General features: G+C 37.2%; 1 protein-coding gene across 5 annotated transcripts in view; it reads right to left on the bottom strand.

Moving 5' to 3' along the window:
• Positions 1–12,682, bottom strand: part of Lrba (LPS responsive beige-like anchor protein) — a 504,118-nt gene that overhangs the window by 428,793 nt on the left and 62,643 nt on the right. For all 5 annotated transcript variants that reach the window (XM_048424832.3, XM_048424835.3, XM_048424834.3 and 2 more), the window contains exons 10-14: positions 10,497–10,694; positions 10,173–10,306; positions 8,013–8,121; positions 7,546–7,698; positions 2,589–2,757 (exon numbers count right to left, since the gene is read on the bottom strand). In XM_048424832.3, coding sequence (XP_048280789.1) covers positions 2,589–2,757; positions 7,546–7,698; positions 8,013–8,121; positions 10,173–10,306; positions 10,497–10,694 — 763 coding nt within the window. The remainder of the gene's footprint in view (positions 1–2,588; positions 2,758–7,545; positions 7,699–8,012; positions 8,122–10,172; positions 10,307–10,496; positions 10,695–12,682) is intronic.

A 12,682-nucleotide genomic window follows, 5' to 3' on the forward strand; every position in this document is an offset into this window, starting at 1 on the left:
AGATACACACAATTAGTATTTCAAAGACCTCAAGGCTACCTAAAATACAATGCTTTCATTTCTAGGAGCTTTTCTATATATTCGAAAGAAACATAGAGCTAAGTAAGCATAGTGTTACAAACCTTTAAACCCAGCACTCAGAAACAGAAGCAGGCAGATCTCTGTGTTTGAGGCCAGGCTTCTCTACAGATTGGGTTCTAGGCCAGCCAGGGCTACATAATGAGACACTGTCTCAAAAAAGACACACATCTCTAAAGAATGACCTTTCCTTTTATGCCTGTTAAGGCTAGCATTCACTCTCATATTCAACTGTATATACAATACTCCAAAAGCACAATAGATTATGTGTCTGTTGGATATGACATGACCTGTGAGCACATGCATACAAAAGACATGAATGTAGGAGAGGGCCTAGTGGGAAAGACCAGGGTCAGCCGGAGTGGAGGGAGGAAAAAGAGATGCTGACGGGGAGTTAGTACGCACACAATACAGTGTGCAAATGTAAAGCCCTGGGAAGAAGTGACAGGGCTTCAAAAACAAACATATGGTATAAAATCTGTACTTGACAATAGTATTTATATTTTGTTCTGAAAGTATTTGTTATTAAGATGAAAGAAATTTACCAAAAATTTAAAAGTTAAAAAATAACCTAAGCTTTGGGTAGTAAAGTGCTATTATGTGGACTGTGTATGAAACAACCTTCTCTACTGCTGTCCCTTTTAAGCTCTTACAAAAAGCATGCTTCACCACACAGGACTGTTAACGAAGAAGGGAAACATTATGCTGACTACCTCTGACATCTCCAGTACTTGGGAAAGTCCTTGGTCACACATGGCTCACATTAAGTCAATTTTCATGTCTCCAGCATCTAATTCCAAAGTACAAAACTTCTGAAACCAAATAACTATTGTTCTAAGACCTCAAGTTAGGGACCTGTCTGCCTCATAAGTTCTACAGTTTCCCCAGTAATCACTACTTATAGCCAGTGTCCAGACCACCAAAGCACAAGACCACCATGACCTTGAACAGATCAATTAAAATTAGGAAGAAAATTGTATAAAATGTGTTCCACATGATTATTCCTAGACAAGTAACAAGCAAAATAGAGAAGAACCACAAAGTTTGTCCAGCTTCCTCAGTTGACCTGTGAGCCTTACTGAAGTCACTATTATAAATTGAAGATCAGGACATGAAACTAGCAGTCAACAAGTATGTGAAAGTCCTACACCATCATGAAATCTCCATCAGGAAGCTCTGGCCTAGATCTGCAAGTGCCACATGCTTGCTAGCTTAAACACATCCTACGGTTTGCGTTCGTGTCACACTCTCAGCTGTGGACGCATTTTTCTCAGAGGATATAGAGTTTACATTGAAGGTTACATAAAGTAGCATAAAATTATAAAACCTGTCTTTATACGTTACTAAACAGTCAAAATCTTTGACAATAATGAAAATGCATGATTTTCTAGCTCCTAAGAAATTACTTCTAATTTGAAACAACAGCCTTTAAATGCTAACAAAGAAAAGAAAGCACCCTCATCTCAGACCATGATCTAAAAAGGACCACACCTCCAAGTGTGCTCCATCAGCACAATAACTGCCACAGACACAGGCATAGGACCGATCCAAGCCAACGAGCAACTCAAGAGGCCAAGAGAGGCTTGAAAATACTTGCTACAGGAGATGCTCTTTTGCTGGCTTCACAGTTATGAGGACTCAAAGACAGATTGCCGCTTGCTACTACAAATGGAGGGAATTCCTGAAACATCTAACAGAAGAGCTGATCATATGGAGAGACAATGCATGTTCTGAGCATTTTTTCCAACCACCTGCCCCAGCTGCACCTGACACTGCCACCTTGTATCAGCTGATTAGTTCTTTCAACACGAATCAGCTTGAAGTAGGCTTTACAAAACTTAAAAACTTTTACTTTGACCTCTTACATGAACTTCCCACATGTTCAGAGATTATTACCCTTGTGGTGCTTGTCCTGATCATGAAAGAAAACAATTACTGAAATTTTAGAATTTCATTATATCTTTATTAAAAAACAGACACCTCCTACATTTCTATGAAATTTTTCCACCTCCTCAAAGCACCACTTTCAGTGACTCTGACTATGATTATCTCAGTATCAGAGTGTTACAAGTAGCCTGGTCATACTTGTTTCCCAAACAATGCAGTAGCGCTCTTCTACAACATTAGTACAATGTTGGCAACAGCAATTTATAAGAAACTAATGAGATTTTGCTATCCTGAGGAACTGTAGAAAAGGCTAAGAGCACTGGTTGCTATTCCACGGGACACAGGATTGATTCCCAGCACCTACATAGCAGGTCACAACCTTACCCTCCAGTTCTAGAGGATCTGAGACCCTCTTCTAGCCGCTGAGAGAACCAGGCACACACCTGATACACAGGTATACGTGCAGGCAAAACAAAAAAAAAAAAACCAAAAAAAAAAAACAAAACAAAACAAAAAAATACCTCATACACATAAAATAAAATGTAGAAAGAGCATATTGTTGGTTTCTTTTATAATCTGATTGACCATGTGTACAATATAACATTCAGACAGCAGAATTATACCTAATCCCTTGGGGGTGATACCGCTTCGGTCCTGAGGATTCACTGCCCAGTAGTAGTACTTCAGTGTGTGCATGATGAGAAGCACTGTTCCAACTCTCCGAATAGTGTTATATATGTTGACTGTACCAATGAATTCAGTGGATAGGTAAGTATACAGCATCAACTGAACCTACAAAACCAAAACGGAGCACAGACAGAGAAGCTCATTGACAACGTCCCACATGTAGTCCAAAGAGTAAGATGCTGAAGTTAATGACATCATATCAGACATCAAAATACACAAGCACACACCATACTCCTTATACAGTAAATACACCCAAGATATGTCAGTTTTTGCCATATTATCATGAAGAAAAATTGTTTTATCGCCATTTAGCAGTCATCAATTTTTTTATTAGCATCTGTATCTTTATAATGAATTTATGCTTTAAGAAAATGTTTTGTTTTGTGTGTTTTTCTGGTTCAGTGTGTCTGGTTGGTTGGTTGGTTGGTTGGTTGGTTGGTTGTAACAGGGTCTCACTATGTAGCCCTGGCTGGACTGGAGCTCAATATGTAGACCAGGCTGGCCTCAAACTCACAGGATTCACCTGCCTCTGTCTTCTGGGTTCTGGAATTTGGGAATTAAGATATATATCACCATGTCTGGCCTTATGTACTTGTTTTGTATATATATATATATATTGTAGTATAAGCTAGAAGAGGGAGATGACCTGGTGGGTAAGGTGTGCAGAACTGTACTTGGACCCCCAGAACCAAAGTAAATCCACACACAGTAGTGGATGGCTGTACTCTCAGCACTGCCATACAGAGATGGGAAGCATCAGGAAGAGGATCCATAGACACCTGGAAACCAGCAGGAATGGGTAGCGGTAAACAACAAGAGACCATGTCTCGAAGAAGGTGAAAGGTAAGAACTTAACAACGGAGGATGTTCGCTAACTGCCACATGTGTCCCATGGCTCCAGGATACCCCATTCAAACATGAATGCATACACACACACAGATTTAAAGGTGGGGCTGGTATGGCTCAAAAGGCTGAACATATAAAAATGCATGTGTGTCTATATTTACTTCAAATATAAGCTCTTGTTATAGTAGAGAAAACAAGTATACAAGTGCTACCCTACCACAGCGCCTTTAGTCTTCATACAAAATTTCAATAAAATGATGACTCTAAACCTCAGCACAGCTATACTCAAGTAGCTGCATCAACACAAAGTCAAGACTGTCTTGCTCTCCCACGCAGCAATCACGAGCTTCCCATGTCTACTAGTGGACATGTTTTATAAACTGAACAACGGAAAGTCCAGTGTATACAATCTCCCCTTTGACGAAGTTATTTCCATGCATTTGCAACTGAACATTTACATTACCTGCCTTGACACTAGGCCTTTTCATTTTCAACCCTGTGCCGAGACTCGTAGTTGCCTGGGAATTTCTTTAAACAAGGAAGTATTAGGTACCTGTCTCTTAGATGCCCTATAAATGACCAACCTTGAGATTTAATTAGAAATTGGATTAGCAGCAGTATATGTTAGAAACAACGGTGATGCTGAACCAGCTAAAACTGGAGCTTAGAAGACAACTGCAGCTTAGAAGATCAAAAATGGGCTGAGATTTCAGCTAATTTGCTGCATGGTGATATTTTCGATGTATTTACGGCTGTTAACATGAGTAGCCTCAACCTATCTGTCACTAAAGCAATACAATAATACTTCCTATCATATAATATACTTTAAATTCTTAAGCACTTTGTTTCAGGTCATAAATATTTGCATGTACCTGTCTGTATACATAGCACTGTCATTATGGAGTATAATGACACATGAGCCATCCTTCATACGAAAATACTGTTAAGGAGATGAAGATTACACAAAAATTCAAGCCATAAAAGCAGAAAGAGCCACAGAAGGTCATGGTGGGGCGGGGACATGACCAGCTCAGGAGTAGAGCACTCGCACGGCACGCACAAAAGCACTGGGTTCAATCACCAGCACCTAAAGGACACAACAACAACAAAGGTCACGAAGCAGGGCACAGTGAAGTGGCACAGGCTGCCAGAGATGGTGACTTCGGAGCCAGAGAGGCCACAGAGAGATAAAGTGAACTGTATCGAAGCCTCATTAATCAAGAAGCACAAAGGAAGGCTTTGAAGACTGGTAGTAGTGCAGGCAGACAGAGGAAAAAAAAAAATTCAATAAGAAAAATGATAGCTGAAAAAATGGTATCACAGATCCAGAGCAATCATTTCCAAACCTACCTATGCATTAAAAGACCTGGAAAACAAAAATAAAAAAAGACCTGGAAACATTCTTTTTTTAATTATCAAATCTCAGTCATGTCCCATAATGATAAAATCAAAATCTGAAGTAGACAGAGTAGAATTCTGCTTTACATTTTTGTTTTTAAATCTTCCTCAACTGATTCTGTCAGCAGCCATGACTGGGGACCACAGCTCTAGTGAGTCCTTACAGTGCCTGGCGATCTGCTGAGGACATCTGAACTTCTAAATTACAAAACCTATAATTGACAGGAAGGCTTAAAGCAAGATATGAGATTACCTCACTCTGAAAATAATGGAATACTAAAGTCTGAAAGAATGGCATGTTAGGGACACACAGGAAGCCAGTGCTGACGCACACCTGTAACCCCAGAACTTGGGAGACGAGCAAGAGTTAAGACCAGCAGGTTACAAAGAGAGACCCAGGCCAGGATCTACAGAGATAGACCCTGTCTCAAAAATAACAAAACACACAAGATTTCTTAAATAAATTAGATAAACAAAAAAGTAAATAAAATCAAAATATATTAAGAATGTATCAGCCAGGCCTGGTGGTGTACACCTTTAATCTCAGCGCTCAGGAGGCAGAGGCAAGCAGATCTCTGTCAGTTTAAAGCCAGACTGGCCTACAAAAGAAATTCTAGGACAAGTGGGACTACACAGAAAAACCCTGTCTCAAAAATGCCCCCTGCCCACCAAAAAATAAGAAAATATATAAAATGATATCATGGTAAGGAAAATGGATAGGAGTTAACATCAATATACAGAGATAAATGAAAGTAAAGACCTCTATGCTAATTAGGAACAAACTTTCCTTCCTTCATCCAATCACACAATCTAATCACACCTATGCAGCAACTACCTTTCTGACTCTGTCTAAGATCTATGAGTGTAAGAATAAGACCTGTCTTGCTCACCACTCTACCCATACTACCCAGGATAAAGTAGTCATTCCACAAATACTTTTTGAGTAAACAAAAGACCACTGCAGACAAGAAAATTAGTAGTTCCTTCGAGGCCATTATAAGGTCACCTCTGAGCAGCTCTAAGATAAATGAAACTATGAGGTGCTCCTTGTTCCGTTTCCAAAAGCAAAGGTTAAACCATACATCGACAACTCCAACTTCAGGAACTAAAGAAGGATTTACAATGACTCTAATGAAGCTTGTGTGAACTTCTATAAGCCTAGTTTTGCATGCACTATATTATGCTCTTTAAAAAAGTTTTCTTTCACCCTGCAAGCTACATGATCTGCCAGACAAACAATCTGGATCTGTCCTTTGCTATAATTGTGTTTATGATAAAATAAGAGCAAATAAAATTCCTTATAATGATAACAAGAAGACAGGAAAAGAGAATGTTAATTTGATATCCAATCAATTGTAAATTCTAAAAGGTAATTAAGAAAATTTACTAAAATGTATAAAGAAAGAAATAAAGTGTGATAATACTGGGAACATGAAGAAGTCACGTGATTAAGTTTAAAGTAAAAGTCATTTCTCTACAACTAGGTATGTAATAAGACACTTTCTGACAACTTCAAAAGAGACACAAAGCGTTACAAATATGCTGGCTAGTAAGACCCAAAAAAAAAAAATGTCTAGTAAAAGATTTTTAAAGTAACTTGAAACAATCTTTGAAAAGAAATAAGACTAAGGGTCATGAAAGAGAAAGAGGTCAAATTTAACCTGGAGATAAAAAGCTACAACCTCCAACTGCCTCCTCTGATTATTTCCAAATGGCAATCAGAGTCGGCAGCTGTGTTTCTCTTTACCATTGAAAATACCAGCTGAAAATAAGATATTATGACCCTAGAAAAGAAAGTCTCCAGACATTTTTTCCTGACAATTAGAATAAGTATGTGCTATGACAGACATAGCAAGTGAGCAATGGGGGAGGGGCAATGGGAACATAGGGTTAAAATAACACCATTTCTAACAAAAATTGTAAATAAAATGAACGTAATTATTCAACTTTATTTCAAGTTATATTAATACTAGCATTTCTAAGTTTTTAGGATAGCTAACAGATCAGGGTATGTTAAAAAAAATTTTCACAAACTTTGTGGTAACAAATTCATTTGTTCATATAGTAATAACTAATTTGTTGTTAAAATATTACAAAATTACTTGACAAACACATTAGAAATTTCTGTAATTTAATATTAAAATTAACATATAATGAGACCATTACATTACCCTTCAAAAAAAGGTGGTATTTGCCATGGTTGTAAAATGAAACCCGAGTTAATTCTACTGGCTGAAGTATGCACAGAAGAGGCAGACAACAGGAAGAGGGTGAGATGTGAGGAAATGGAGAGAGGAGGAGTGGGAGGAAGAGAAGGGAGAGGGAGGAGCGTGCCTGTGCACCTACAACAGAACAGAGCTACAGATCTAGGAAAGAGAGACTGGAACTGCCCCGACTTATACTTTGCAAACAAAGACACCCTCAAATAAAACCTTAACAAGAAAGTAAAGACATAGCTCATATTTCTATTACAAAAGAAAAATATATATTGACTTGCAAATTTTCCTGAAAAGAAAAAAGTATGCTTGGTCAAAAATGGTCATCCACCAAAACCTTACTTATCAATATGAATATGCAAAAGAAAATGAGAAAATTCTCACAACTGTCACTGTTTTCAAACATAAGTAAACCGAGATCAATATACATCACCTTGGCTGGAGTGTGGATCCATATGGCAGGGTTAAGAAGAATGTGATCACACAACTGTTTCAGTAGGGGCATCCCATTCTGTAGATTGCTCAGATACTTTGAAAATGCAAGGCAAAGTTCAAGTACTGCTCTGCTGATGTGGGATTTGGAAGACTGTTGGGGGTGGGAGGAGGAAAGTAGTTTAAAGGTTACTACTAATTCAAAGGAAGGTAAGTAAATTACAAGCTGTCAACACCAAAAAAGAAGTTGTCCACAAACTATATTCAAACTTAAAGATGGCATGAGGCTTGCTACCAGACTTCCTTAACAAAAGACCAGAAACAAGGTGAAACAAAATCTACAGTTCCTTAAGTAATCTTCTACAGGCAAGGAAATATTCTTACAGACAGAATTTCTTAACCACATAGAAAAATAACTACATGGTTTGCAAATTAATAATAAAAACAATAAAATACTTCATACTTTACCTTTTCCAGGCTATAACCTATTACCAAAAAGCCCTTACAAGCGAGCATCTGCTCCTGCATAGCAATTGAGTTCTTCAACAGCTCCATGATGAAAGCCAGCAAGGTTGTACTAGAACCAGACAAAGGCAATGATTTGAGAAAGAATATTCCACAAGAAAATATTAGATTCAACACAAACAGCCTTCAACTTATCTTGATCAAAATTTCTGTTTCAGGGCAAGAACGTAGCTCAATGAGAGTGCTTACCTGGCATGTGTGAGGTTCTGGGTTTAGTCACCAGAAACGCATAAAGGCCAAGTTCTAATGAAATACTAAAATCATCTCAAGACCATTTCAGAACAAAATATTTATTGTAGAATCAAGATTCACTTAATGTTTTATGCATTTCATTACAAATGGTAATTTAGGAACATGCATTGCTTATAAAAATAAATATTTGAAAACAAGTAATAGACATGTGTAAAGAAAGTATTAAGATGTTAACAAATACAGTGTTATAAAGTGATAAAGGGGAAACTGGAATAGAAGATGAAATGGGAAGGGAACAGGGGTGCAAGGCAAAGGAGGGACAACTAACACAAAGGCCATTTGAAAAGCCATATAAAAATCTACTACTGTAGAAGCTTCCTAAGATGTATACATATGAACGGAATTTAAATGGAGTCACTATATAATGGGTGAGACATGCCCCAAACTAGACATCTTATGATACCAATAAAACTTCCAATCCCAGGAATGGGTTATATCTACTGAGCTGTGGCTACTACGTCAGTGAGGATACTGAAAAGAAGGGGAAAGGAACGAAAGAAAAACTAATCCTTGTCAAGGAAGGCCACAAAACTTTAGTAAGCTTTAGTTTAAAGTATGGTCAACAAACCAGATGCAGTGGAGCACACCTGTACTCCCACTACTTCGCAATAGAGGGCAGGAGGTTCTTAAGGTTGAGGCCAGCTTGGCTAACATAGCAAGCCCCCAAAACACAAATAAATGATTCCTGTTTAGAAAAAATTAAAAATAATTTTTGCTGCCTAAAAATTATCAGGAAAAAAATTACTTCATCATCAGTTAGATTCATGGTTGAGATGTCAAGTCACACACAGGAGAATTTCAGAGAATAACGGAAAGCTCATTTAAATTTCTCAATAAGTGAAATACAATCAATATACTATATACAATTCCACTGAAATAAGCAGCCACAAGAAATTCATGCATTCATACAATTCTCATGTTTTACAGCTTATCATGAAATTCAAATGCCTCTGCCTTTGTTAAGACTCAATTCAACAGCACAGGATATAAAATATACCAACATGCAACCTAATTTTTTAAAAAAAAAGACAAAAATCTCTTTCCCTACCATTAAAATTTTTAATTTTCAATTACACAGATGGATGATTAACAAACTAAAATATTAAAACCCTTATTCCCATAATAAATCCCTAACAAATAAAAACTTAAAAGTTTTAAAATTAGACAAATTATAGATAGATTATGTTATATATCCTATATATAATACTATTATTATATCTAATGTTATATGTGGGGGGTGTGAGAGAAAGACTGTTTTGGTTTTGTTTGTCTTGAGTTTTTTTTGAGACAGGGTCTCACTCCATAGCCCTTACTGTCCCAGAACTCACTCTGTAGACCAGGCTAGTCTAAAACTCAGTGATCTACCTGCCTCTGCCTCCCAAGGTCTAGCCTTAAGAACTTTATCACAATACCCAATTTATAAATATCATTTTGAATAAATCCACTATCACTATGTCAACTTTATTTCATAACAATTACTACGCTTTTAGGGTTTCCAATTTTTCTACTACTAAACCAGACTTACATTAAAAATAATATAATTAATAGAGATTTATAGCACTGGTTATACATAAATTTCTCTAAAATATTGTTACTTTACAACAAAACAAATGGCAAAAAATACTATTCAGTTCAATAATCATGAAAAGTAATTTTCAAGTAAAATTCAAACAAAAGGCCACCAGGCATCCAATGCTCAGAGTAATTCTGGCACTCAGAACACTAATGTAGAAAGGTCAGCTTGAGATCATGGCAGACAGCATGGTCAATTGTAAGCCAGGGGGTGGGGGCTACAATAGTAAAACCCTCTCTCAAAAACAACAATCAAAAAGAGAAACAAAAAACACTCACCAGATAGTCAAATCAACCTCATCAGATAAATATTGCCTATAATCCAGCTGTGCAAAAAGAGGAAATAAAACTTGCACTCCTCCAATGGAATGCATGGCACTTTGGATGGAATGTGTTGAAACTGCCTTTACATCCTTAGAAAACAGAAGACACAGGAAAGGTTTCAATGATTTCTTTTCTAAAGCAATCAAAAGTAAAATACAACAGGAAATGCAAGAACACTAAAGATGTGGCATACCACATGTTTAATAAAAACTAACAACCACACCTCAATAATTCACTGATATTTCTACTTGATATAGTATCAAAGATCTGAAATCGTACCTGGAGCATGAGTGCATGCGGTGAATGAACAAAAATAGAAGGATTGTCCTTAGGAGATGACTCGAGGCACAACTGGGCATCTGTGGCCCGTGGATTGTATGTGAAGGCAATGGAACTGGAGAGTTTGCCATCGTATAGTAAAAGCTTATGATGCTCAGCAAGGAAAAGGTCACTTTCTGCTTTAAATTTAAATGTACCCTGTTAATTATAAAGACAAACAATCAAGCAAAAAAACAGTTAGGGTAACATACACACCACACAAATACAAATGATCAAGTATAAAATCTAGTAATACCAGGTAAAATGACTAGACCCTCCACATAATGTGAGTCATTACCTCCGTGATTTATCCTATTCATCACACTTTTGTTGAATCACATTGAATTTAACTTATATTTATTTTCATTGCCTCAGGATATTTTCCAATTACCTTTGTGTCATTTGATTTGACTCACTGACTGTTTAAGACTCTGTTGTTTAATTTCCATATGTCTATAAATTTTCCAAATTTTCTAGTTTCATTCTATCAAAATCATAAAAATATATTCAATGACTTCAATCTCCTTAAGTTTACTAACATGTTTTGTAGCCCACCAGATGGTCTGATCTGAAGACTCTCCGAAGCACTCTCAAGAAGAATGTGTATTATACTGGTGTTCACAGAGTGCTCTGTATGCTAAGTTCACTTGGGCTATGTATTTGCCCAAATCCTCTGTTCCTTGTTGATCTCAGTTACTGTTTGCTCTACCTACATTGCCATCTGCATGTTCTTTCAACGATGTCAAATAATACTTTACACAATCATACACCACAAAACAATGTTCTGATCTGTGAAAGACTGCAAAGACAGGGCTGGATAGATGGCTCAGCAGTTGAGAGCAATGACTGCTCTTCCAAAGACCCCAAATTCAGTACCCAGTACCCACATAGAAGATCATAACTGTGTGTAACTCCAATTCCAAGAGATCCGACACACTCAACAGACATATATCCAGCCAAAACACCAATCAATGCACATAAAATAAAAGTAAATAAACCGTTTTTTAAAAAGAAAGTTTGTAGGATCAGAGCCCAGTGACATAATAGCTCTCTTAGTTTATTTAAGCATACTCTAAAATAAGTTATACAAACACTGTGAACATATCTAAAGTAAGTATACTGACACAAGTTAAAATTTTTAGTCAGGAGGTGGTAGTGCACATCTTTAATCCCAGCACTCAGGCGGAAGAAACAGGGGGAACGCTATGAGCTCAAGGCTAGTCCAGTCTACAGAATAAGTTCCAGGATAGCCAGGACTACACAGAGAAACCCTGTTCTGAAAATTAAAAAAATAAATTAATTAAATAATGGAGAGCAACATAGTGCATGTCTTTAATCCCAGCACTTGGGAAGCAGAAACATGTGGCTCTCTATGTGGTTGAGGCCCGCCTAAGCGATTCACTGAGTTCCAGGACAGAAAGAGCAATAAAGCAAGACCTGCCTCAAAAAAACAAACAAAACAAAACAAAAAAATAATTTAAAACAATCATAAAATAGCCATGTGGTGGTGAGGCAGAGGCAGGTAGATCACTGTCAGTTCGAGGACAGCCTGGTCTACAGAGCAAGATAGGACAGCCAGGGCTACACAGAGAAACCCTGTCTCAAAAGACCAAAATAAAAGAAAAAACTCATAAAGTAATTAAAAAAATAATTAAAAATAAGTAGTCATTTCTAATACTAATATATAAATATGCTCTGCATTAAAAAAATACAAATCCAAACAACGGTTAGGGGGATGGCTCTGTGAATATAAAAGTTTGAGAACCTAAGCTTGGAGCCCCAGCACCAAGGCAGGCATGGTCACATTTGCACTTGTAACACAAGCACTTTGGGTGGCAGAGACAAAAGATTGCTGGTTACCAGCCTACCTCCAAATTCAGTGCAAGGTGAAAGACCCTGTCCTACAGTACTAAGGTAGAGTGTGATGTAAGGACCTGAGATGTCTTCTTTTGATCTTTACACATATGTGCATATTGTAGAAACATATACAACCAATGAGATATTACTTCATACTCACTAGGATAGCCCTGACCAAAAAGAGTCTGATAATAATAATACACATAGAAAAAGACATGGAGAAAATGTTCATAGACTACTATGTTAATATAAAATGGTGCAGTCATTTTGGAAAACAGCATGAAAATTTC

Source organism: Myodes glareolus, chromosome 20, assembly GCF_982192425.1.
Source record: "Myodes glareolus chromosome 20, mMyoGla1.1, whole genome shotgun sequence".
NCBI lineage: Eukaryota > Metazoa > Chordata > Mammalia > Rodentia > Cricetidae > Myodes > Myodes glareolus.